At 46.3% G+C, this 27,880-nt stretch overlaps 1 protein-coding gene across 1 annotated transcript; it reads left to right on the top strand.

Annotated features, from left to right (window-relative positions):
• Positions 1-114: 114 nt before the first annotated feature.
• Positions 115-27,628, top strand: POLR1B (RNA polymerase I subunit B). The gene is made up of 15 exons (XM_006135950.3): positions 115-367; positions 640-807; positions 2,750-2,896; positions 6,079-6,211; positions 6,725-6,861; positions 10,673-10,896; positions 11,254-11,425; positions 14,300-14,471; positions 15,805-16,086; positions 16,677-16,810; positions 17,225-17,395; positions 18,461-18,617; positions 20,612-20,808; positions 21,731-21,984; positions 25,454-27,628. The coding sequence occupies exons 1-15, from the start codon at positions 185-187 to the stop codon at positions 26,334-26,336; spliced, it is 3,414 nt and encodes a 1,137-aa protein (XP_006136012.3). The 5' UTR covers positions 115-184; the 3' UTR covers positions 26,337-27,628.
• Positions 27,629-27,880: the final 252 nt, after the last annotated feature.

Genomic DNA, 27,880 nt, shown 5'->3' with positions numbered 1-27,880 from the left:
CGGTGCGCGAGGCGGCCTGTGGCGGTTGTTCGAGAGGGGGCGCTCTGAGGCGGTGCGCGAGGCGGCCTGTGGCGGTTGGATGGGTCGCTCGCGCGGCGGACGGGGCCGGAAGTCGGAAGCGGCGCGCGCGGAAGTGGTGCCGGCGAGGCCGCGCGGGGCAGGCCGGGAGCGTTGGCGACGCAGCATGGCGGCGGGGGCAGGGGCGAAGTGGCAGCACCTGCCCGAGCGGCCCAGCCTCGCTCCGCTGACGGCGCCGGGCTACGGGCGGCCCCGCGAGCAGCAGCGCCCGGCCCTGCAGGATCTGACCCGGGCCCACGTCGAGTCCTTCAACCAGGCCGTGGGCGAGGGGCTGCACCGCGCCGTGCAGGTGGGGCGGGGAGGGGGGGGCGTTTTAGCATCTCGTTGAGACCCGGCGCCCTTAGTCGGCTGCTCGCCTTCCTTTACCGCCTGAGCGTCCTGGCGCGATCGCTTCCCCCTTCGGATTCCCAACCCGGCAGCCCCAGCTCCCTGCTTCGCCTCTCTGGGCTGGCCCCGCACGTGTGGAAATGGGGATTGTCACGTTACTTTCCCTGCTGAGCGCTGACTAGCCGGTGGCCTCTTGCTGCTGTCCCTGTGTCTAACACTGACTCTCTGTTTCAGGCTATTCCTGCTCTGGAGTTTGCCTTCAAAAACGAACGCATCACTCTGGCAATTGTGGGTGCTGCCATCGCGCCTCCGATGGTGCCAAAAGGGAGTGTCTGTAAAGAGCTGAAAGTGTACCCCGCAGAGTGTAGGGGGCGGCGAAGCACCTATCGGGGGAAACTGACCGTAAGTAGTAATAGTTACCACAGTACTTCTAGGGCATGAAAGCTACACTCTGCCATGGTCTGGTATGTGCTATATTTGTTCATAAGCCATTAGCATGTAAATAAATACGTTTCTCACATGTACTCTGGCTGTTCTGTGGATCACCATTAGTACATGGAATGACAAATGTTGGAACCATACTGTGGGGAACTGGGATGTTAGAAGAGGCGGTACCTCCATGGGAAGATCTTTCTTTTGCAAAGTGGCCTATAGAATGGAAAAACTTGGAGAACCATTGCCTTATGCCACCAGAGAATCATGAGCCTCAGCTTTGCAGTGATGTCTCATGTTTGTTTCTACACCTGAAAACACCACAGATATTTTATAGACATTAAAAAAAAATTCTGTGTGTCACAGTTCAGGGCAACTGTGTCTCTATTGCCCTCTCATTGTCCCTTAAGGCACCCACCCTAGACTTTTGACTCCTCACCCATCACCTTTCTTTGGCAGAGACCCATATCACTCTCCCTCTTGACCCAGATTTTTTCAAGCTACACAGATACCTATCCACCCTGATAGTTCAGAAAGCCAAATAGGCCAGTGTTTGAACTAGGAATGTAAAATCCCAGTTAATCAGTTAACCAGTTAAACATAAGGTTGACCTAACATTTAACCAGTTAATTGACGAAGTGGGATCTGGACTAGAGCAACACACTCTGGGGCTGGCTGCTACTGTTGCCTCTGTATGAGAAGCAGGGGACAGATGGCTCTGTGGGAGCCAGTGCTTGGAGTAGGAGGGGAAGAGCCAGCTTTTAAACCAGCTCCTAGTGGGCATCGGCTCTCACCCCTCCCTGCTTCCTCAGTGGGAGGGAGAGGCAGCTTAAAAGACTCCTTGCATGCACCAGCTCCCCACCTCCCCCCACCGGTGCCTCTGATACAGTGGCAGTGGGGAGGGGGGGGCTGTGTGCTTAACTGATGAGCTCGGGCTTATCAGTTAAACATATTCTCAACTACATGGTCACATTCCCAGTAAGAGACTTGAATAGGCAATCTGATTTTGCTTGGAGAGGGAGCCATAGAATTAATACAAATTAATTCTTGAGTTTTCTTTTTGAAACTACTGGGAAGTTTCACATAACTAATGTAGCATAACATTAAAAATAATAGTACACGGATGCTATGAAGTTTATTCTGCCTCTTGCCAGGCTGCAAACATAAGCACTAATACCTAATTTGGGGCTTTGGGAGGGGTTTGTAAATAACAGTAGGACCTAGTTCTCATTGACATCTCAAACTACCTGGGTTGTTAAAAAAGAATTGTAATTCCACCATTATAAGAGTTTTGCTCTTTTAATAGGTTTGGTAATTTGTTTAATTTTGGAAAGTTTGAACAAATGCCAAAATCATAATCCTCACTCTTATGCAGACACAAAACATGGGAAAACTTTACTCTCAATATTATGAATGAACAAAAATGGAAGTAAAATAAATGTCCCAGCATAACCTGAACTATGGTAGAAGTGACCAGGCATCCACTATAACGGGTAGGGAACCTAAGGCCCAGGGGCTGAATGCAGTCTCGGCTGCCTGAATCTGGTCCCTGAGGCTTGGGGCTCCCCCCAACATTGGGGAGCCCACTCTAGTGAGGAGTGGGTTTTTTTTGTTTCTCACTTGTGTGCAGCCCCCGACTGATTTTTCTGGAGGTAAGTGGCCCTAACCCAAAAAAGGTTCCCCACCCATGCACTATAATATATCATTTGTATACATTCGTATTCTTATAGTTTATATAATGATGCATAACTAATGTTTTCTCTGTAAACAGTATATTTTTGTTGTTGTTTATGGTTTTGTATTAAGCATACAATGTTGTAATGTATCTCATTCATTAAAGAGAGCTATATTTTATCATTATTTGTGTTGTTTTAACTTTTCCCTAATAAACCGATGTATTGTTTCCTTATAGGCTGACATCAGCTGGTCAGTCAATGGCGTTCCTAAAGGGATTATTAAACAGTCCCTGGGATATGTTCCAATCATGGTCAAATCTAAGCTTTGCAATCTGCATAATCTTCCTCCCAGATCTCTGATTGAACACCATGAGGAAGAAGAGGTAACTAACAGTGGATTTTGGTGTGGCAAGAGAAGTTGGTTTTACAGTAGCTTACAGGATTTTGGCACATCTATTTAGAAGCACAATCTGCCATATTTTCTGATCTTACACCATTCGTAAAGATTGTGTGGTTTCTCTGGGGTCTCAAGTCTCAGCCCTCAAGGTGTCTTTAGGTCGTTTGCCATTCAGGATACCTACAGTTCTTCTTGAGAATATAAAAGCTCAGGGAGTACCTCAGATTCATGCAGCCAGTGACCATTACTGGTACTAAATGTTACTTTCCAGGTTTGCAGCTGCCTCTGGAAAACTATCCTTCCCCCTTCTCTGTGGGCACGCAAGGCAGCTTATGTCTCTGTGTTAGTGTTACGGCTTGAGTGCACTCCGCTAGTTACTGCTTAGTGATGGCACTGGGGCTCCTGGATGATGGCAGCACTCTTACAGTAGGGTCCATAGGAGGCAAAAATGTAGAGGTCTGATGTTAGTGAAAATACATATCCCTTTTATAGTCATAGATTGTACTTCTCCATTACTTCTGGGTTCCCTTTTGCTGTTGGTGGCTTTGTAATCTGCTCTGTCTGATAAATTGAATATGTGGATACAAAATCATATGCTGCTGTCATTGTTCATTATAAGTAATAATTCGTTTTCAGTTTACAATCAAAGTAAATACACAAATGGATGATTGATTATATTGTTTTAGTCAGTGAAAGTCTACAGCAGGAGTGGGCAATAATTTTTGATGGGGGGACTCCAACATTTTGGAAAGTGGTCAAGGGCCACGTACTTTCACAATGTTAATGGAGGAGATGCAGGGTCTGGGATGGAGGTTGGGTGCAGAAAGGAGCTTGGAGTAAGGGATTGGGGTGCAGGAGGGAGAGTGGGGTCTGGGAGGGAGTTTGGGTGAAGGAGGTGGTTGTGACCTAGGGCAGGGATCTGTAGTGCAGAGGTTTGGGATGTAACCTAGGGTAGGAGGGGATTGTGATCTAAGGAGGGAGACTGAAGTGCCAGTTCTGGGAGGAGTTATGGGCATAAGAGGGGGGGCAGAGGGTTTGGGTATGTTGATTGGGGGGGCAGAGGATTGCGGAAGGGAGGGGCTGGATTGCCAGAGGCAGGCTCTGGCCCAGGAGACTTAACAGCCAGCAGCCAAACCAGCCTGTCTGCCTGCAGAGCTAAGGCTTGCAGAGCTTAAAACATTTCTCAGACTGCCTGCCTGCACAGGCTGCACAGCCATGTGCTGGTGTGAATAGTTCAGCCAAGGAGAGGGGGTGTGATTCTTCAAACATGCAGCTCCCATTGGCCAGTTTCTGACCAGAAACCGGCCAATGAGATTGTGCTAGAGGGGCAGCTCCAGAGCTTTCCCCCCTCCCCTCCAGTTTTGAAACAGAAATGGGGCCCAGCATCCGCGTTTTCTGAATTGCCTGCTGGACAAGCAGGGGAGTCTGCCTGGGGCTCCCCGGTGGCTTGGTGGGCCTCATTTTGCCAAGGCCTGATCTACAGTGATGCCCTGATATTGCCAGACCCATAGCCATGGATCATGCATCTTTATATTTCCCTTCAGTCACATGCTCATTGTAATTCGAACAAATATATACAACTGAAAAGCGTTTGATCTGGAATTAATCTTTATATTGGGTGTTAGCGTCATGGACGTGCTAAATTGCAAAGCCATCCGATAAATGTGCGTGTATCCTACTGATATGGTCAGTTCACCTGGACTGTGCATATTAGTGCATCTCACCTGAGGTTTTGTCTAATATTTCAGATGGCTTCAAAGAACTGCCATTTTAAAAAAAATCAGCTGACCACACAATCATATTCTTTTCTCCAAACCTGAAATAGAGCTTTTCTTCCTATCTGCTACCCAGAGACCTCATGTGGTGAGGGAGGGAGTATTCAGATGAGTGAAAACTTTTAAATCCAGTATTTTATCTCTTTCATAACATGAACTTTCCTGTTGGAAAGGGTCCTTCTTAGTAGATACAGTACTTGTTTGTAGCTCTAAAGGGGTGCGAAGTAAGGTGTGTTAAAGTTGTGATATTTCTGTGTATACTGAAGTTGCTATAGGCCGGGGTGGGGAACCTTTTTGGTTTGGAGGTCACTGACCCACAGAAAAATCAGTTGGGGGCTGCACACAAGTGAGAAACGGGGGGGACCTCACTGTGGCCCCCAAATGAGGATAAAGACACTCCCCACATTCCCCTTGCACAACAGAGCCTGGGCAGGGGGTTCCAGCCTAGTAGATTTTGTGCATTACAACCCCCAGGGGGATATTTGGGGGTGCTGAAGCACCAGTGCGGGCTCACCAATTGGGGGGGTGGGGCTGAGCCTCGGGGGCTGGATCTGGGCAAGCCACAGGCTGCATCTGGGCCTGAGGTTTCCCCACCCCTGCTATAGGCCATTTGAGAGGGTTACTTTAATTTACTGGCTCATCTTCTCATTTTCTCTGCATTCTCTACAGTTGTATTTGGTGTCACTAGTGCATCTGGCTTCACTGGTATATGGGTACAAGAGAGCGCCCTGATAACTCTCTTAAACACCACTGAAACGTTTCTGAAAGTTGTTTTTGTAAAATACGTGGACCGAATAGAGCTTATAGTAGTGCCTTGCACTATAACAGATTTATTGGCACTCATCTGAAATGGCCTCCATAATGCATGCTTACCTTTTATGTGTGAGTAATGCATGCATCCCAAGCTGAGATCAATAAAACTGGCCATGCACTCCATACGTATAAAAAGTTGGTGTGTATTTTACTGTCCAATAAGGGCTAATTTTTTCTGACTTCCATTTTGTTTCTTGTAGAGTAGGTTCTCTGTACAGGCAGTCCCCGGGTTACGTACAAGATAGGGACTGTAGGTTTGTTCTTAAGTTGAATTTGTATGTAAGTCGGAACTGGTACATATTGTAGGGGAAACTCTAGCCAAACATTTCTCCAGAGCTCAGTTTTATTCTCCCACACCTCACTTCCCTCAGTCCTTTATTCTCAAGCTGAGGTGTCTGCTGAGAAAAGCCGCTCCGCGTCTTCCTGGTTTGCTGGAGGGAAGCAGCTAGTGCAGGGTTGCCTCACCCCGTTTGTAAGTAGGGATCCGATGTAAGTCGGATCCATGTAACCCGGGGACTGCCTGTACTCCTCTCTTTCAATTTTGGTGTGCTGAGTTTGAAAGCTTTTCTTCTTTTGGCAGGAAATGGGAGGCTATTTTATAGTTAATGGAATAGAAAAAGTTATCAGAATGCTGATTATGCCTAGACGAAACTTTCCCATTGCAATGATAAGAGCCAAATGGAAAAGCCGAGGCCCTGGCTACACAGAATATGGTAAGTGTTGTGATTTGTTAAGTGCATCACCTTTGTAAGACAGCTGCTTGAAAATAAACAAAAGTAAAGAGTTTACTGTAAGTCGTTATTGCTTTCTGTTTTGTCAATGCAATTATGCTATGCCATAAACACAGTCTACTGAGATGAAGGGAAATTCCTCTCATTGGAAAGGGTAAAGCCCATGGCAGGAAAAAGCAAATCTTCTAACATTTGGATGAATTTTAGGACTTGTGAAAATAAAAGGCTTATAGCATTATATAGACCCAGGCATATATCAGGTGTTATCAGACTGTATTCTGTCTAATTCCGGGAGATGCAAACAAGTACCAAGCCTTTGAGCCATACAGCGCCCCCACCCTAGAAACCTGAACTTTACCTGGAGCAATTAAGACAATGCTTACAAAGATAATTGTATGTTAATTGTCTTACTCGCTTGTTTTGTAATGCCGATAGAATCCAGTCAATAGTTACTATATTGTTTAAATGACTCCTTGCTTATGTTCCTTTTGGCAGGTATATCAATGCACTGTGTCAGGGATGAGCACACGGCTATAAATATGAACCTTCACTACCTGGAAAATGGTACCGTGATGCTGAACTTCATTTTTCAGAAAGAGTTGTTCTTCCTTCCCCTGGGATTTGCTCTGAAGGTAATCCATAGTCTAGTCTTGGGTTTTGTGGTAAATGAAAGATTGATTGAAGAATTGTTGTGTAAAGTGTAGCAGCCTGTTTCTTGCCTGGAAAAATGAAGAATGGTACTTGTCATCTTGAATATCAGGAAACCAGACCTGTCTGAGTAAGTACAGGCAGTCCCCGGGTTACATGGATCCGACTTACATCGGATCCCTACTTACAAACGGGGTGAGGCAACCCCGCACTAGCTGCTTCCCCCCAGCAGACCAGGGAGACGCGGAGCGGCTTTTCTCAGCAGACACCTCAGCTTGAGAATAAAGGACTGAGGGAAGTGAGGTGTGGGAGAATAAAACTGAGCTCTGGAGAAATGTTTGGCTAGAGTTTCCCCTACAATATGTACCAGTTCCGACTTACATACAAATTCAACTTAAGAACAAACCTACAGTCCCTATCTTGTACGTAACCCGGGGACTGCCTGTAGTATAACATTCAAGGCTGAAGTACGAGAACGTGTACACAGCTTAAGATGGGGAAATGAGGCAGTGTCTAAACGTTTTTTGGCTTTTTGCTCTAAGACCGTACCAGTGAGGAGTTAAGGGAAAAGCTGTTTTAAAATAAAAACAGTTGTGCAGAATAAATCCTCAAGCACAATATTAGCAGAATGTTTTTAGACCCTATCATCCAGTGAAAGACTTTGGGAGCACATTAATATTCTAATCAGATAAGTTACATCATCCCAATTGAAAATCAAGCAAAACAGTATAAAACAAAATGCTGCTTCTGTTCAGAGCTTTCCTGGACAGAGTGTTAGAAATGGGTGCAAAAACACCTTTTTTCCTCAAAGTGATTGTGAATGCACCAACGTGTTCAGTGTTGTATGGGACACAAAGGAAGTCATCCTCTGCCCCATCGGGCTTAAACTCTAAATGTCAATCCTGTAAACCTCAGTAGTTGTAAATAGTTATTACCATAACCTGGCCTGTTGCTCATCAGTCCTACAGAAGGAGCCTTTGGGATTTTGCTGTCTTTCAAGTCTTCCTTCCTGGTGGTTGCTTTTGCTGCCAGGAGGATCTGAGATCCAGACATGAATGCAGTGTCTTCCATGAGAAATGTCTGCCCATTTTCCGCCCTAGGTCACAGTCACGGGAAAAAGGCTACTCATGGTGAATGTTGAGAACTGCTCATTGGTATTTAGACAGGATGAGATTCTTCAGCAGATCTTGTGGTGGCAAAGTTTGGGCAAAAAGTCCAAAGGCCCGGTCATCCTGCCTTGAAGGCATTTTGAATGAATGTGACTGCAAACCTGACTTCACATACAGTGCCTTATGGCCCTGTTCCACAGTGTCTTAGTGCCCATTCTCTCGAGGTGGGTGGCCAGAGCCAGGGTGTCCATCTGCCACAGCTGCAGGAGACAGCGGAGGTGCTGTTAGCTTGAGCTCAGCCCACGCCCTTAGATATTGAGTTCACAAGGACGATGTTTCAGCCTTTTCAGCCTGCTTGCTGTTCTACAGTGGGCTGGGAGGTGACAGACTCATGAGGAAAATCGGGGGGAGAGAGGTTTACCTTTGTAACTCCACTTCTTGTTATGTTGCTCACAGAACCATGCTGCACCGTCTCCTTCCTTCTGCTTCTGGGACTTTTCAGTTTAGAAAAGAGGAGACTGAGGGGGATATGATAGAGGTATATAAAATCATGAGTGGTGTGGAGAGGGCCGATAAAGAAAAGTTATTTATTAGTTCCCTAAATAGAAGAACTAGAGGACACCAAATGAAGTTAATGGGGAGCAGGTTTAAAACTAATAAAAGAAAGTTCTTCTTCACAGCGTGTAGCCAACCTGTGGAACTCCTTGCCAGAGGAGGCTGTGAAGGCTAGGACTATAATAGAGTTTAAAGAGAAGCTGGATAAATTCATGGAGGTTAGGTCCATAAAAGGCTATTAGCCAGGGGATAAAATGGTGTCCTTGGCCTCTGTCTGTCAGAGGCTGGAGAGGGATGGCAGGAGACAAATCGCTTGATCATTGTCTTTGGTCCACCCTCTCTGGGGCACCTGGTGCTGGCCACTGTCGGCAGACAGGATACTGGGCTAGATGGACCTTTGCTCTGACCCAGTACGGCCGTTCTTATGTTCTTCCGATCCCAGCTCATTTTCCCATTTCCTGGGGTAGAGAGGAGGCCGTTAGAGGGTCCCAGGTTGGTTATGCCCTCAGCCCAAAGGTGAATATCTGCAAAGACTCCCAACTGATGCTGATCTCTGAGCACTACCTCAGGCATCCTATTCCTAGTGTGCACGCTGCTTCACCACGCAGTTAACGTGTTATAATGTGAGCACTGCTGCAGCCGGAGCCACCTCCACACCCACAGCTTGAGTTAAATGGCACTTTAAACTCCAGCTAGCTGGGGACAGATGGGGAGAAGCGGCATTGTTTGAAGGACCGGGATGCTGATGCTGAGCTAGTAATGCTGAGTATTCCCACAGTACAAGTTACTGAGCAGCTAATCCAGTCTATACGGCTAATCAGGTAACTGTAACTCTAGCGTTCTGAAGTGTGGCTGCTCTCGCTGGACCAGGACTGGCTGCAGGGCTAACGTGAGCTAACCAGGGCAGGGAAGACAAGCCCAGTGTCTGTGTGGAGACAATGAGTGCATTTAGAGAGCACAGCTTGTGGAGGGCAAGCAACTGCTGAATGAAGAACCTTCAAAGGCGCTCCTAACCATAACTTACAATTAAGCAGGCACAATGCATGGATTTTGCTAAGCAAGGCAATGAAAGCAAGCTTTCAAAATGGAGTAGAACAGATTTAAATTGTGCTTTAAATAGGTAATATTGCAAGGACTTCACTTCAATTAACTCTTTTCATCTTTGTTTTCCTGCAAAGAAAGCATGTGCTCTCTGGTAGTAATGTCAGACTACTGTTTTTTGTTGCATCAGCCCACGGGGCCTTTGCGCATGCTTTGAAATGGCAGCTTACTTTGACAAAGTACCTTTCTTCTGAGGCTGTGTTTGTTTTGGTAAGCAAGTGAGTTATTTCTGACGTTCTTATTTCTAACCCCAGGGTATTTGCACTGTGCTGTTGCAATACAATTGCTGCAGGGTTTAGACTGATGGGTTTAAATCTAGGGTTTGCAGATCTGATCATTGCATCTAGCCTCAGGGTGGGTCCATGCGAAGCTCCAGCAGCCCAGAACTACAGCACTGCAATGTGCACTGTAGCACCATGTAGGTGCTTCCTACGGCGACAGAAGGGTTTTTTCCATCAAGTTGTTAAAGCCCCTCTCTGCATGAATTCTGCTGTTGAGCTAGCTGCATTTCTTCAAGGATTAGGTCAATCTAACCACATCACACAGGTGTGACATTTTTCACAGCCCTGAGCAGCATAGCTAAGTTGATCTTATCTTTAATCCATCCATTGCATTATAAAAACCACTTGTTTTCAGTTTACTTAAATGTCAATTAATTGAGACAAATTGTGAATTAGATGTATACTGTAAGATCACGTATAAAAAGATAAAAAATTCTTATTTAAATGAAAAACTAAATTAGCTTTTATTCATCATTGTCTATATTGACTCAGTATTTGCTTTTCTAGGGGTTTTATTGGGTATTTGTGGTGACAGTCAGATTGTGTACACCCAGGATCTTTCTCCACAACCAATTGAACCTCCAGAAAACTGTGTTTACCTTGGGGAAAGATATTAGAAGGACAGATGAGCATAAACATGCATAAGTGATTGGAGTGACCTGTCCCGTTCTATTCTTTAATTGAGACATGGTGATTTCTTACTCCTGGTTTTTCTTTGTTCGCTGATCTGGTGCCTCTCTCTCCTCCAGGCATTAGTTGGTTTCTCAGACTACCAGATTTTTCAGGAGTTGATCAGAGGAAGAGAAGACAACTCCTTCTACAAGAACTGCATTTCTCAGATGTTGAGACTTGTGATGGAGGAGGGCTGTGCCACGCAGAAGCAGGTCCTTGACTACCTTGGGAAATGCTTCCGGGTGAAACTCAACCTTCCTGAGTGGTACCCGAATGAACAAGCTGCAGAATTCCTTTTGGAGTACGTATTCATGTAGCAGTGTGTCACTCGACACTTGTATGATGGGTGTAGTCCCGCTTCACTGTCTGACCTTCGTGTATCATGACAGGTACAGTACTGCCAGCAGTAGGGCAGGCTCACCTGCTCACGGCCCTGAGTCATGGTCTGGAAGGTTACAACTCTAAGGATGACGAGAGGGGAGTTTTGAAATTCTTTTGGTCCATGAGAGTTTCTGAAAAAACCTGAATGTGTGTACGGAAAACTGTTAGGCAGCTTAACTGGGAGTTCATGAATAAGAGTTTGGTCAAGGGCTGTTCAGGCCGGAGCTTAGAACAGAGAGAGAGAGTTAATTGGCCCCTTTTCTTCCTGTGCCTCCAGTCAGTGCATCTGTATACACTTGAAAACCAAGAGTGAGAAGTTCTACTTGCTTTGTCTGATGACCCGGAAGTTGTTTGCTTTTGCCAAAGAAGAGTGCATGGAGGACAACCCAGACAGCCTTATGAACCAGGAAGTGCTTACCCCAGGGCAGCTTTACCTCATGTTCTTAAAGGTAATGCCTGAAAGTGCTTAAAGCTGTGAGTGGGAGGAGAACCTCTAGACGTGTGGAAGAAAGAGCAACCCTGGATCCAGCATGTGGGGTATTGCAGTGACTCGTATAACACGAGCTTGCGAGGAGGCAGTTGGGCTCCAGTGTTTGATGCTGGGGAGCCAGATCCAGACCTTGTTTTCAGCCGTGCCCCTGGTTTGCTGTGTGACCCTGGGCATGTCCCTGTCCCTTATCCTTTCTGTCCCTGTTAGCCTGCCTGTGAACTACATCTGGTAATGCTCTGTCAGTGTTCCCTGTAAGATTTCCCAACTGTGAGCAGTGAGTTTTTTGTCTTGTGCACCAACATTGACAACACGTTCCTGTGTGAAACTGTGGTACCTCTCACTCACCCCTCCCCAAAGGATAATTAAAAAGGTGCATGACCCTGCGGCACAGGAATCAGTGGTGGGAGGTATGGGTAGAGGGTGCAGGATTCAGGGCAAGAGGGTACTCAGGACAGGGGGCAGAGAGGTCAGGGATGTGAGAACTCCTTGCTGGGGGGAGATTGGAGCTAGGCTGCCCATTCTTGTGGGCCGGTGGGCCCAGGACTGGGCTACCTGGCCCCCAGGAAGCTGCTCACTGAGGGGAAAGTGGGGCTGAGCTGCCCAGCTCCCTCAACCAGCGGGCAAGGGGCGAGCTGGGACTGCACTGCCCAGTATTCCCAGCCAGCTGGCCAGCAGCTTCTGGCGTAAGGATGCCAGGGCTGCTGGGTGGCGACTGCCCACGTGGCTGGTGCTGCAGCTAAGAGCCAGGGGGATAGGTTTCGGGAGCCATGTGGCACCTCTGGTCCCAGCTGCAGCCACTCAACCAGCCACCAGTTGACACGTGGCTCTGGTCCTGGCCAGGCTGCGGTGTGCTGCCTGCCGTAGCTGGAAGTGAGTCTGGTGAGGCTGCCCAAGCAGGGACAGCCTCACTGTGCCCCAGCGCCAGCCAGAGCAAATGGGGGCAGGACAGCCACTTGCGCCACGCAGCCCTGCCAGAACCCACCAGGCCGCTGCCGCCACTCACCAGCAGGAAAGTGAGTGGCTGTGAGTGCGGCTGTGTGGCTCTGCAAGCGAGCTGGGAGGGCCTAAACTTTTTTGTGCAGGTGCTCAGCTTAGAGGGAACCCTGCTCTTTGCTCGTTTTCATTTGTTAGAGCACGATAGCATCTGCAGCTAGAGCGAAGTAGTATCTGCGAAATACACCGCACAGGCATCACACTCCTGAATTAGCATAAAGCTGGCACCATTCCCTCTGTCAACATCTGTGCGAGTGCAGCTGGCAGACTCCAGGCTCACCAGCTCAGGCCTGCACTCTGAGGCTTTCATTTTTGGTCCATCCAAAGTCACAGTTGCCCTTCTACTTGATTTTTTTCTCCCTGTCTTGGTGTTCCTCAGAGTTCTGCCTTCAGCCCCCTGCTCTCTTCCTCCTGCGTTCTGTTGGCAGGCTCCTCCATTCCCTGCTTCAGATGTTCTCCTTGTCTTAGGCTTGCAGTTTCAGGGTGATCTTCTGAGTCTTATCTCCCCACCCACTAGCTCTTGTGCTGACTGACTTTGGAATGTTACCAAAATCTTACTTTCTCCTGCTTTAGCCACCTCTCAGACCTTCAGTTGTGCTGCTTCTCTGCCGCTTCTCACCTCTCCTCCAACAGCTATCCAAAGTGATCTCCACAAAGCTCCTCTTTGAATCACTTCATTGGCTGTATTAACACTGGTTCCAACCTACCAGCGCCAACTGAATCTCCACAATTGTGTCTGCTTTAATTTCTTCCTCCTCCCGTTTGCTGCCTGTAGTACTAACAGTCTCTTGTACTCTTCCATCCGTCTGTTTTGTTGTCTGTTCCTCAGGAATACTTAGCTCCTTTTTTGGCAACACGGCTTTCTGCTGCCTTTTCACCAGTAATTGTGGTTTTATTCCTCTTTTGGTCCTTTCTGTTTTAGACTGTAAGCTCTTTGGAACAGATTTGTCTTACCGTGTGAAGTACCACATGCCTTTATGGAGCCAGGGGAGTGATTTATTAGCAATAATTATGTCCTACCAATTTCTGGGCCTTTCGTTGTTGCAGTATGGAAGTATTCCTGTTCTGAAAATGCTTGTAGATCTAAGAAATGTCACTGCAAAGCATTTATAGTTTACAGTGAAAACACACAAGCCCAAAATATCCCCATCTGTGCTTCAAACTCAGTGGTGCATAACAAATTCTTTAGAGCACTTCCATTTGCCATGTCTTGAAAATCTGCTTTTGGCATCATTTTGGAATAGGAGTTTGTATTTGGAAGAACAAAACTCCCCTGCCACTTCAGTGGCTTGTGACTGTGGAAAATATCTAAATCCAAGGTGTTTAATACAGGTTTCTGAGGGGTTCCATTGAAGAAAGCCCTGCCTTCCCTCCAGGGAGTGGAAACACTCGACTGAGGTGAGCTGCCTGTGGGCAGACTGAATAGCTAGCTCGGACCCCATAAGCAGTGCTTTACTAACTGGCCGCAGGTCCGCTCTGACACTTTTGGAGGAATCCTCCTCCCCTTCCCGTATTTAAAATAGGGAAAAGCTTAAATATGTTTGATAGCAGATAATGTCTGTACTTTCGGTTAGTTTGGCTGTCTGCAGTGGATTTCTTTTAATAAGGAGTTATAATTCAAATAGCAAAATTTACTGCCCAAACAAAGCTCCAGAGGCAGTCATCTGAAATGTTTATCATGTTGTTTGGTCATCAGAAAATTATCTTGTCCATCCTTCTGCCCATGCGGGGAGGGTCCATGCAGTGTACTACTCTGTAACATCACTTGCTGCAGGCGTGGAGAACCAGTTCGTTTTTACTTGCCTACTTGAATTTAACAGCTCTCATTTTTCAACCCTAGGAGAGGATGGAAGCTTGGTTGCTTTCTCTGAAAGTTGCCTTAGACAAGAGAGCTCAGAAGACCAATGTAACTATCAATTCAGAAAATATGATGAAGCTATTCAGCATGGGAATTGATGTTACAAGGCCATTTGAATATCTGCTTGCTACGGGCAACCTGCGCTCTAAAACAGGTACATTTTAACTAAGGTGTGGCTGATCTTCTCCTGCACTTCATTCTAGTCCTGGGGTACAGTGTGTGTTCTCCAGAGAGGTGCTGACATTTTTTTTCAAGCCTCTTGTCTTAAAGTTTTGGCTACTGAATATTTGCTCAGGTTGAAGTTCATTATGAAAAGGAAGCTTCAGGAAGTTCATTATTCTCAAAGGAATCCTTGAGAAAAGGATTATATTTTTCCTCAGATTTTGGATCATATATATATATATATATATATATATTATGAATTGTTTATATACAGATATATCGTAAAATCGCTAGTATAATACACACTTTTTCCCCCCCGGTTTTTTTTAGGGTCATAGCCGGGGTGCACATTATACATAGGGGGTTCTTTTCAAGTTTTAAACTCACCCTCGGCAGGCGCGAGCTCGGTGTGCAGACGGCTGCGTGGAGGAGGTCCCCCGGCAGGCGCGAGCTTGGTGGTTGGAGCTGGGCAGGGGAGGCCCCCCAGCAAGCACAATCTCGGCACGCGGACAAATGGGCAGCGGCCGGCTTCCTTCCCGTTCCTTCCCTCCTATTCTCCTGTATAATGGATGCACATTATACATAGGGGTTCATTTTTTTTCATGATTTTAAGAGTCTAAAGTCAGGGTGCGCAATATGCACAGGTGCACATTATACTCGGGATTTTATGGTAGATTTTTTAAAGTATCTTTAGAGTTAGCATTTTGAAAAGAAGCAGCATTGATTGATTACCATTCTGCATAGAAAAGGTAGAACATGGTGTGTGGAAGTGCTAACTATGTACTGCCGCCTCCTCTGAGTTCAAAACTACTGCACTCGGATAGTTCACCATCAAAGCCCATTTGATCCCTGGCTGTGCACTGAGGCTACAAATATGATGTGGACATAAAACAGTATAGTAGACTAGACACTGGGCCAAGACTACAAGAAACCAGTCATTTCTAGTGAAGCAAAACTTCAATGAAAAATAGGGAAACAAATAGATACAATTTTCCTGGAAAAAGCATTATCTTGCAGTCAGCTTTGAGGCTCTTAACTCATTTCACATAGAGCACTGAACAGATGAGTGACTTTTGGTTGCTAGCAGTTTGAGCTGAATTTGAGCCAGTGATCTAAAGTGTAAAAGGCTGCATAGCCCATTGCCACTGAACGACTCAAATGTAGATGCAGATTAATGAGTGGTGAATCTCTCATTTGAGATCAGGTCAGTCTTTTTGAATTCGAGGGGTGGGTCTAATGAAGATGATTTATAGAATTATATTTTGCAGATGTCCTTCATTAATATCAGCTCACACATTAAATCTGGCTTTTGTTTTTTTTTAAAGGTCTGGGTATGCTACAAGATTCTGGTCTGTGTGTGGTGGCAGACAAGCTGAATTTTGTTCGTTATCTGTCCCATTTTCGGTGCGTACACAGAGGCGCTGCATTTGCCAAGATGAGAACTACCACAGTGCGCAAACTGCTGCCTGAATCCTGGGGCTTCCTGTGCCCGGTGCACACGCCTGATGGAGAGCCCTGTGGGCTCATGAACCATATTACGGCTGTCTGTGAAATAGTGACACACTCAGCCTACACCTTATCTCTGCCACCTTTGCTCTGCTCCTTAGGTATGTTCCACTTAAGAAAACTTACAGAGAAAGCAGTGGCTGATGTTCTCTGCAGGACCCCACAAACCCATGTCTTCACTGTATCTCGTTAAACCAAAAACATTTCAACATGGGTCAACCTGCATTTTGGTTAATGACAAATTAATGTATTGCTTACACAGGACTGCCACTTCAAAAATGTTGTTTGAGTAGTAATATATTTACTACTAGTGAACTAATAAAAGCTGTATTCTGTCGAATGAGCAAGTTAATGTATACAGAAAGATAAATGCATAGAAATGTCTCCATAGAGTTTTGTCATTTGCATCTGTATAAGGTTACCAATGGCTGTTTAGTCAAAGAACAGTTCATGTAAGAATTTTATTTTCTCGTGCTCATCAAAACACTTTTTATTGTTTTAAATCTGGATATAAGTCATGCAGCATATGGAGAAATATGAGATACCTGATATTTAGATTCTTAATATATAGTGGTCAAAGCAAAATGTGAGGCATTTCCTGTATGCTAATCTAGAATGTTTCTAAGATCCTGTGGGGTGTTTGGTGTGAATTGCTACGTTTAGCATTAATGACTTTCTCCTTTTTTCCCAGGTGTCACCCCAGTTGACGGGACTCCCAGCCAACCCTATGCAGAGTGTTACCCAGTTACCCTGGATGGATCCTTGGTGGGCTGGGTGGAAAAAGATATGGCTCCTACCATAGCAGATACTCTACGGCACTTTAAGGTTGTCTACTTTGATGTGACTTGACGTAAAAGAAGCGGTCTGACGCTAATGTGCTAGACAGTAGGCAATGCGGTATACCTTGAGTCTTGCCTCAGATTCTAAAATTTTTCCTCTTTTCACTTGTGTCTGAGCCACTCAGATGGTTTTATTTGAATTTTAATAATTAAATGATTATTGTATACCTGTTTAAGGCATTGCCACCAAAACATTGCAGCATCAAGCTACTTGTTGGTTGTAGCAAGTTAATTCAATTGTTTTTCTCCAGCTTTGTAGAGTTTGATGCAAATATTTTCTTAAAAATATACAAAACGATGAATTTATGTAGCTACTTGTGAGATTTTCATTTAGGTGGGAAAATAGGCTATGGGATCCAAAAAAAATCTGACTAGCTTTTTTCTGTGTATGTGAGAACAGGTAATGAAAGAAAAGAAAATTACAGCCTGGACAGAGGTCGTCCTTATTCCAATGACAGGAAAACCTAGTCTGTATCCAGGGTTGTTCATTTTTACTACCCCTTGTCGGATGATTCGACCGGTGAGAAACTTGGCCTTGGGAAAGGAAGAATTGATTGGCACTCTGGAACAGGTACTGTGCACGAGCGTGTCTAATGTCTGTGTGTTTATTACAGAGCAGTGGCCATTGGAGAAAAGTCTTTAATCTGGATATAACACACACCTTACAAAAAGTCTGTGAAAGGAACAATGAAGGGGAGGTGGGAAGCTGATCTTGTCAACAGAGCAATTAAGTTTGCTTTGATCACCTTAGTTTTCTGGCTTCTTACTGCTGTGTACTTTGATAACCACTTTGTGCTTGTAAAGGGTTTCACCCTGTGTGTGCTCTCAGTGTTAACTGTGCCTGAATTGTGTGGATTACGTCCTTGTGTTCACCCACCCTGTCTTCTGGCTTTGTGCTTGCCTTTCCCAAGGAATACACTGACACATGCTAAGACCACTAGCCTAGTTCTTGTGGCTGCGCTGGCACTGTACTACTATGCACTACTGCGTCCCAGCTACTGCCCTCTCACCTAAACCTGGGGGAAGGGGGGGACATATTAGTGGTGCTACTATTTTCTGCGGCTGCTTGTGGTACTGCAGCTACATTCCTGGTTTCAGTGCACTAGCGCAGATAGAGAGCTAGTGTGATTGTGTACACTTGCTGAGAATAACATCCCTAGCTCAGTGTAGAAGGAGCCATAGTTGTCTGTTTGCATAGCCCTATTTACACACTAATACTCTTAAGGGCGCGTCTACACAGCAGGGCTAAAGTTGAATTAAGCAATGCAACTTGAGATACGTCAGTTGCATAGCTTAATTCGAAATAGCTTATTTTGGCTTTTGGCGCTGTCTACACAGCCGGAAGGGAGAACACTCTTCCTTCAACTTCCCTTACTCCTTGTGAAACGAGGGTTACAGGAGTCAGAGTAAGAAGTCCTCCAGCTCAACATTATTTTGAAATAAAGATCTGTGTAGATGCTCACTATGTTATTTCGGAATAACATCTGTAATTCCAAAATAATGCTGCTATGTAGATGTACTGTAAATTACCAACTGCAGCAGCAGCAGCTATGTAAGTGAATGAAAGTGATTGGACATAGCATTATTTGCTCTTAAAAATCAACTTGATAATTAAATTGGACTTTGCTTATCTCAGGTCTTCATGAACATTGCTGTCCTGGAGGATGAAATTGTGCCAGATGTGACCACTCACCAAGAGCTCTTTCCTCATAGCATGCTGAGCGTGGTAGCCAACCTCATTCCATTCTCTGATCACAATCAGAGTCCTAGGAACATGTACCAATGCCAGATGGGTAAGTACTGTACTAAATATTGCCATCCAACTCTGCAACAATGCCCCAGGTTTGCACTGGCAGGAGAGAGGGGAAAAATCAGATCCTTAACTGCTTCATTCCTCTTTCCTTTGTATCCCCCTTGGCTTTGCCGGCACAGAGAACTGCCAACAAACCCTAGCTGGATTGTCCCTCTCATACCCCATTGGACTTGGGCAGCTCATCAGCATCTCTTGGGCCTTTCAAAGGAAAAGTTCCTCCCTCTCCCAGTGACCACACTACTACTCTAAGAGCAGTCGGGCTCAATTACTGCAGAATGCTGATAACAGACAGATCCACCAGGCTAGAGTGGTCCATTGTGGTGCTGACAGGCACACTCTGGGTTAACTAGCTGAGGCACCATCCAAGCAAAATGGAGGGGTTGTAGGCTGGTTGGAGGAAGCGACTGGAAGACAGAGCCAATATTATTCCGGTTGTCTTGTGGTGTACGTCTGCCATGTGTGCATCCAGTTTGCAGGCTGGGCTTGGTAACGCTCAGGTGGTGTTAGAAGAGCAAGTAGCTGCCACTGCAAGATCAACTCCTTTTGCCATCCCCCCACTTCACATGGATAAGAGACTGAGTCCGCTTCCTTTGGCTACAGACCATGCAACTGGTTTCTGTGCCTGGCACGTTTCAGGAGATACTGCAGGGTGCTCCCTGTGAGGTTATAGCTTAAATCTATCCAGACACTGCGGATGGCACAGAATTTGCAGCCTCTGCTAAGCAGTATGCATTTCATGGTCACATTAAACTGGATCTCCGTGATCTTCACTGATTGCCTGTTTCTGGCTTGACCTTGTGTTGATTTTGACTTTATCAAGCCCTAAAATAGCTTGGCTCTTCTTCAAGACCCGTTCTCTCCCCATGGCCATGACACAGCACCACAGTGTGGTTAGTAAAGGCACTTCAGCGGTGTAGAAGAGAGCACAGCTGGCAGGGTGTTGGGAGAAGAGTGAAGCTGGGGATTCTAGAGATGGCTTTTGTTGATGGGGTTTATGGAGTGTTTGTTAAATCCCTTTTGCTGCTGGCAAAGTTCTGCTGATGGGTTATTGCCAGAGTCTGCATGGATGGTATTTTAAGAGTTTACCAAGAGCACCTTCCTTGAGATGGGTGCTCTTTTCTGTACCACTCTACATGAACTAATACAGCCTTATGTGAAAAGGTGATTAAAGAGCTCAGAGTTCCACCAGGAGGCAGAGACCAAGAATTGGGGAATCATGTTGGAAAGGTTTTGTAGAAGCGGATTTGTAGCTCAGTCATTTCCCCCCAGTTTTCTGAAAATCGTAAACTTAATAAAATGCCAACTCTTTGCTCAGAAGTTGCATCGCTCAGAAATATTAATTTTAGGAGGAAAACAATATTTTGTAGCATGATAATGTAGAACAGACGAGACACACGTGAAATGTCACATGCAGAAAAATTTGTTTTATGGTAAGTGTGAAAGTGATGTTCCATCTGGATATTTCAGAATTGCTGTCAGAGGGAGAATATTGAAGATAACCCTTGTTAAATGAGAGGGATGGAAGCGAGTTACGGTAGGAGTGTAAGGAGTAGGGATGCGATGAACCTGTGTCAGAGGCAGCCAGGGACAGGACGAGACAGGACAGGCAGGCTTAAAAGCTGGCTCCCTGTAAGCACTGGTTCCCACAGAGCCATCTCCTTCCTGCCCCCTGCATGTGACCACTGAAAATTTCAGCAGTAACATGTTTACCAGAATAAACCCATTTTAACATCCCTAGGAAGGAGTAGTGTGCCATTTGTGAATTAGGAGCAGGAAGGGAAGTCCTTATCCCCTGCAGTACTGTCTTAAAGTGAAAGCTTAGGAGAACTTTTTAGATTTGGGGAAAACATCAACTTGTTCTCAGTACACAGCAAGAGATTCTGGAGGCTGGCTCACTTTTATTCCCACCAAAGCTCTGACAGAACAGTGTGATTTTTGACACTTGATTAATCTGGCTCTTTTTTTTTATTCTAGGCAAGCAAACTATGGGCTTTCCACTTCTGACTTACCGGGAACGCTCAGATAATAAACTGTACCGACTTCAGACGCCGCAAAGCCCCTTGGTGCGGCCATACATGTATGATTACTATGACATGGACAGCTATCCCATTGGTACCAATGCAGTCGTTGCTGTCATCTCCTACACTGGCTATGACATGGAAGATGCAATGGTAAGTCATTGAAAAGGAAATAACTGTGTCACTTGGGGAACTGGCGTTGGAAGGTAAATTCTAAAACCCACTGACTATGCTGAGTCTCCAGATGTCAGTTAAATCACAAATCAGACCTCTGGTTCAGAGTAATCAAACATCTTAGCTTGTCACACGGTAGGTGTGCGCGCACAAGCAAGGGAGGGGAAAGCCTGTGAACGGGATGTGCCTTCTGCTTCTCCACCTACAGGTGGCAACCTTAGCTCTTCTCCAGGCTACACCTGCAACTTAGACTCACTGTGGAGTGTCTGGGTGCAGGCCTTCCCCGTGCTGTGCTCTTCTCTGGCATTCCCTCCCTGGCTCTGCTGCCCAGATGCTTCCCTGCTGACCTGGGGAATGCTGGGAGAGGCTGTGCAGCAGGGCCAGAGGCAGCGTCGGAGGCTGGAAGGTGCAGTTGGTAAGAGGTTGCATGCCTGCGTTTGCTAGTGCCCAAACTGCCCCGTCTGCTATATAAGGGGAAAAGGAATGGTTTTTTTCACATTTATTGTATGTCTGGCAGCAGCACAGAGAGCACCAACGGGCTGTCAGGGCCCCATAGTGCTAGTTGCTGGACTAGTCATTTGACAAGTGGCTCGTGTCTGTTCAGTCCTGGGACTGTTGGTGTTTGGGAGCTGTGGGTGTTTACGGGAGAGCGGTGATTATTTAGCTAAAGGGGTGCTTTTAAAAAAAAATGGGTCACAGCAGTGTACAAATGCTTTCCCTGCTGAGGTTCAGAAAGCATGTATAGACAGAGGAAGGAGACTGTGGAAAATAAGGGCCTACGGGGGGAGAGTGGAAAATGGCAAGGCTGAAATCAAACGTGAAGTGTGTTCATCTTGTTTTAGAAAGTATCGTTGAAGGGACTCTCCTAAGGCTCTGGTTTTATTGGGGATGTTTTGTGTAGATTGTGAGTAAGGCTTCGTGGGAGCGAGGATTTGCACACGGCAGTGTTTACAAGACGGAGAGCATAGATCTTGCTGAAAAAATCAAACAAGGAGATGACTGTCTGGTGTTTGGAGTCAAGCCTGGAGATCCCAGGGTTACACAGAATCTCGATGCAGATGGACTGCCGCACATTGGATCCATACTGCAGTATGGGGACCCTTTCTACGGCTACCTGAACCTCAGTACAGGGGAGAGCTTCGTCACCTATTACAAGTGAGTGCAGAGCTCAGCTCTTCTGGCAGTAGTCTCACGTCAGGCATTCTGGGAACTGCTGTAATGTGCAGACAGCCCAGTCGGGTTTAGGGGTCTTTTATTTGTTCCCTGACGATTCCAGGGAATGAGAGCAGCTGTATCTCTTTCTGATCATCCATCTCTTACTGGATGCTTGCTCTGCAGGGAGGAGTAGCTAATATTCCAGATGGATTTCCCACCAGAATATTAGCTTTCCTCTCTGCACTGCAAGGAATGAAAAGCTGCAGATGCTGCTTCACAAAGTGGGGGAAAGTTATTGGCTTATCACAGCATGAAACTGGAGACCGCTCTGGTGAAGAGAGCGTTTGCATGTGTGATCCCTCCCCTCCCACTCTCCACTAGTGAACTTCGGTTCATCCTCATTCTGCTCTCCTGCTGCTGCAGCCGTTCCCTGTGTGTAGTAGGGATGTAACAGTGTCCTCGATTAACTGATACACAAATGCTTATAGGTTAATGCTATAGACCGGGGGGTGGGGCCAACCTGAACCCGAGACGGAGCCAGAATTGACCAGTGCACGTGGCCAAAGAGCAACAGTTCTATGTCCCCAGCCCTGCTCATCTCCCCACCACCATCCTCAGCACATCCTGCCACAGGCAGCCCCGCCTCCTCCTTTTCCTCCTGCCCGCTGGGATCAGCTCTTTCTCAGCGGGAGACACTGGAGCGGGGAAGCAAGGGTGTGACAGGCTCAATGGAGAGGGTAGGAAGTGGCAGGATCCTAGGAGGAAAGGGCGGAGGGGGACAGCACCTAGGGCAGAACTGGGGGTTGAACAGTGAGCACCCTCCGGCCCAGTTGAAAGTTGGCACCTGTGGCGCCTGCCCTGGATTTGGTACCTCTGTAAGGAGCCACATATTCACTCTGGAGCCACAAGTTAGCCACCCCTGCTCTAGATTACATGCATTTCTTACCCCCCCCTCCCCACCACCACCCCAGTAAATTTTTAAGCAGGCTGGCCAGCAGCCTGTCTCAGTCCTGGCATGTGACAGGTCCAGGACCTGCCCCCACTGCAGCTCTGCATTTAAAATGTATTAGGAGGCAGGCAGGCAGGCAGCCCCGCTCAGTTCCAGCTCATGCTGGGTCCAAGAGCTCAGATGCCCAGCCTCCCCTCACCCCCCCCACACACAGCCTGCTGCCACCCTTGCATCCAAGGCAGCAGCGTGGGCAACAGGCAGCCATTCCACAAGAAGAGCTGGTTTTTAAACTGGCTCCCCTCGCGAACCAGCTCCCACCTGGCCCCCTGCGCTGGTGTGGAGTGGCAGGGGCTCCTTGGGAGTGAGGCTGGACTCATGCCGATAAGAATTCATGAGGTTACTCGACTATTCCGTTAACCGATATTTAACATCCCTCGTGTGTAGCACTACGCTGCTTCCACACTCCGACTTCTTCCACCAGAACTTCAGAAAGCATTCTGGGTAAGATTTTCACAGGTGCGTAAGCAACTGCTGCACCTACTTTCTGATGACTTCAATGAGAGAGGGGCGTAGGACATAAGTCCCTTCTGAAAGTGGGAACTAGGCTGCTGGATCGCTCAGGCAGTTTGAAAATTGTATCATTTTATAAACAAATTCAAATTGGTTGCATTGCTGGGAGGTACCTGCTGCCCTGTCTTCCTGCCAGAGAAACAAAGGCCCAGGGTCTGTGGCTGATCTAGGAACAGAACCCTTCTCAGTCAGTGCAATAGCTAGACAAGCACCCTCCTCTCCAGGTAGGATCAATGGGTGTGTCTAGACTACAGAGTTACTACGTAACGTCGAAAGAACTCAGCAGTATTGTCGACGCTGGTAAACCTCATTTTACGAGGCATAACACCTTCTGTCGACAGAGTTTCTGTCGACAGAAGGTGTTATTGCATGTAAACTGTCCTTTGCGTCTACACTACCATGTCGACAAAGCAGCTTGCTTTGTCGACAGAACTCAATGTAGTGTAGACGCTCTTTGTCGACAGAAGTTTTGTCGACAGTATCTGTCGACAAAAGCCTGTAGTCTAGACGTACCCAATCGGTGATCTTCGTTTTTGTGGGTGAGGGGTGGCCGCCTCCATCTGCCGAGCTTCAGGCTCAGAATATTAAAGGTGATGTGAAAAGGGTATTTTAAAAATTGGGCTTAGAAAGAAAGGCCTAAAACAGGGTTTTAAATGGGGGGTCCAGAGGTTATTACAAGGGGGGGTTGAGAGCTGTCAACCTCTGCTCCAACCCCCACTTCACCTCCATATTTATAATAGTATGTTAAAAATATTGTTTTAATATTTATACGGGTTCTCACACATAGCCTGGCTGTGTGAAAAGGGTCACCAGTACAAAGGTTTGAGAACCACTGGTAAAAGATGGTCGTTTTGGGAGGAATGAGGTGGTTCTGCTGCTTTTATTCTACGTTAGAAATAGCAGGAATCTTATAGGTTTATCCTCCCATTTTTTTCCTGGAGGATTCCCGAGGTATTTGTAAGATTTAACACTTAAACTTGAGGGGACAAAATATTAGTCACTGACATAAAACATTTTTGAATATTCCGACTAAAAATGCCTACACCTTTCAGATCAATTAGATTGCTCCATAGGCACATGTGATGTCACCGTATCACTAATTCGCTAGTCCTCTGAGTCTACAGTCGACACTAGACGTGAATTTCTAATGGGAAGGGGCAGAAAGGGCAAAAAGAAAAGTCTTTTTTATACCAACTTTCAGTTTGTCGTCATGCTTCATGATGTAAAACTAAAAAAGGGGCAAAATTCCTCTTTTTCTTATTTGTAGGTCACAGTTGCCATGTAAAGGAATTTTACCAGGCATTGAAACTTAGCTTGACCATCAATTCCCACAGTACAAAGATGAATCCGCTTTAATTGCTTCTTATTCTACTTCATTCATGGAGCATAAATCAAAAATCTTTTCCAAATTTTAGTTTTCATTCCTGTATCAGAATGAGTCAAGCAGCCTTTGAGGAAGCTGTTTTTCATGTGTAATGTTTTCTCAAACCAACACTAATGTAGTTGTGACGAAGAGTCCTGTGGCACCTTATAGACTAACTAAAGTGTAGGATCATAAGCTTTCGTGGGCAAAGACCCACTTCGTCAGATGCATCTGACGAAGTGGGTCTTTGCCCACGAAAGCTTATGATCCTACACTTCAGTTAGTCTATAAGGTGCCACAGGACTCCTCGTCGCTTTTGCAGATTCAGACTAACACGGCTACCCCTCTGATACTTGACACTAATGTAGTTTTGATCTCCATGCGTACAAAATGGCTTCTTCTTTGAGGCAGTGTTGAGTCTCACAAGACAACCATCTTATTTCACATAGCTTGGTTGTAATACTTAGAGTTTCTTTCTAAAGACAGTTTGAAATTATATCTCTTTCCAGACAGAAATTCCTGGCACAGAAATGCTGAGTTAACAACTTTGAAACTTTCATGGACTTTCTTTATTTTCCTCTTCCCAGGAGTAAGGAAAGTTGCATTGTGGATAATATCAAAGTGTGCAGCAATGACAGTGGAAATGGGAAGTTTAAAAGTGTGTGTATCACCATGAGAATCCCTCGCAATCCAACTATTGGAGACAAATTTGCCAGCCGACATGGACAGAAGGGCATTTTGAGCAGACTCTGGCCTGTGGAGGATATGCCATTTACAGAGAGTGGAATGGTTCCAGATATTCTCTTCAATCCGCACGGCTTTCCTTCCCGAATGACCATCGGAATGCTGATTGAGAGTATGGCAGGGAAGTCTGCAGCATTGCATGGCCTCTGTCATGATGCCACCCCCTTCACCTTTTCTGAGGAGAGCTCTGCCTTAGAATACTTCGGCAAGATGCTGAAGGCCGCTGGGTATAACTACTATGGAACGGAGCGGATGTACAGTGGAATCAGTGGGGTGGAACTGGAGGCAGACATTTTCATTGGAGTTGTATACTATCAGCGCCTGCGCCACATGGTCTCAGACAAGTTCCAAGTGAGGACGACAGGAGCCAGAGATAAAGTCACCAACCAGCCCATCGGTGGGAGGAACGTCCAGGGTGGGATTCGCTTCGGGGAGATGGAACGCGACGCCTTGTTGGCTCACGGAACTTCGTTCTTGCTGCATGACCGTCTCTTCAACTGCTCCGATCGTTCGGTGGCCCACGTCTGTGTTAAGTGTGGTAGTTTGCTTTCTCCTTTGTTGGAGAAACCTCCTCCTTCCTGGTCCGCCATGCGCAACAGGAAATACTACTGTACCCTGTGCAATCAGAGTGACACAATCGACACTGTGGCTGTGCCTTATGTCTTCAGGTATTTTGTGGCTGAGTTGGCCGCCATGAACATAAAAGTGAGACTCAATGTGAACTAACTGTGGACATGAATAGCAATTCAACTGCTCTAGAAAAAAAGTAACCTATTTTTAAATATACAGGTTTTTCTGTTGAAGAGTTTAAAAGGACTATCAACTCCTTTCTTGAAATCCTGCAAGAGCTGTGGGATTAGTTTGATTTGTGTACCCAAACTGGGGAGAGAATCTGCTAAATTACTTAGCAATCAAATGGAGAAGAGCATCAGACCTTGTTAGTGACTGTTAGCTCTGTCCTCATTGTTTGTGTTTCATAGTAGCCAAAAATCTGTCAGCCGTGCTCCCACTTTATCGGATAGTGGGCTAGGAATTAGTTACTCCTTTCCCCAGATACTGCCTCCTGTAAGTGTGCACTGGCTGCTGCAGGTGGCGAATGCACTGTCATGCTAAAGAGGTTAAATAAAATGCAATGTAGGTGAAGGCTGGACGACTACCAAAAGTGAGTTGGTAAAAGAAACAAACATCTTCACGTAGTTTAATGGCTAGTGGAGTGTCCGTCCTGTGCAGGCAGCCAGGAAAAATCATTGTTTTGCCTTCGAGAAACACACCTGAGATGATTAAAAGGGGAAAAGGCTCGTGGTGACAGTCAGGACATGTTATCAGAGGGGGAGGGGAGCAGGAGGCAGTGCTGGGGGGAGCTGGCTTAAGTCACCCACTGTCCGCGTGGTACATGGGGAAGGGGAGGCAAGCCGCAGTGGGGGACAGTCCCGGCGCGCGTCAGTCTGCTTTTTAAATGTAGTAAGAGCTGCCACGTCGTGGACCACTGCAGCTCTGCTTTTTAAATACAGTCCCCCGCTGCAGCTCTGCCATTGAGACGTAGTAAGAGCCTGGAGGCCCTAACTATATTTAAAAAAGCAGAGCCGCAGCAGTCCGTCACGGACTGGCCACCGCTGCAGCTCTGCCGTTTAAATGTTGTAGGAGCCAAGCTGCCTGCACGCCCGGCTCCTCCTACGCTTGAACTGCAGAGCTGCAGCTTCTCAGCTATTTATGTGCTCAATGCAAATTGTATCGAGTACGTGATTAATCAGTTACCCACCTCTTCACATCCTGAAGTTTCCCTTCCTGGTTCTCACTGCTGGCAGCATTTGGGCTGCAAACACCACAGCAGCAGCATTTCAGTCTTATTACTTGTTTAATTTTATTTTTTATTTTGTCTGCTGAAACATGACTGGTTTTGTAAAAGTTTATTTTCAACTAACCTAAGCTTGTGGCAAAATCTATCTTTTTATATTAAGGATGAGAGGAAATTGTGATTTATTCGTATTTTGAAAAAATAGTAAAATGCCTCGAAGTCACTCTGTCGCCCCACAGGAAATTTTTGTTTATATATGTAGAGAGATAATATTTCATCATGTCACTCTGCGTCCCTCAGCCGCCAGCCTCCTCCCTCCCCAGTGCTTGGGGAGGGGAAGCTGAAAGGTCTTCCCCCTGCACCCCAGACTCCTCGCCCACAGCTCCTGGGAGGCAGGAGCCGTGAAGCCTCCCCCATACCCGGTGCTCCAGGGAGGTAGGAGCCGTACAGTCACCCCTCAGCCCCCTCACACACT

This window comes from Pelodiscus sinensis, chromosome 3, assembly GCF_052426305.1.
Source record: "Pelodiscus sinensis isolate ZL-2025 chromosome 3, ASM5242630v1, whole genome shotgun sequence".
NCBI lineage: Eukaryota > Metazoa > Chordata > Testudines > Trionychidae > Pelodiscus > Pelodiscus sinensis.
This window is presented reverse-complemented; position numbering and strand designations above follow the sequence as displayed.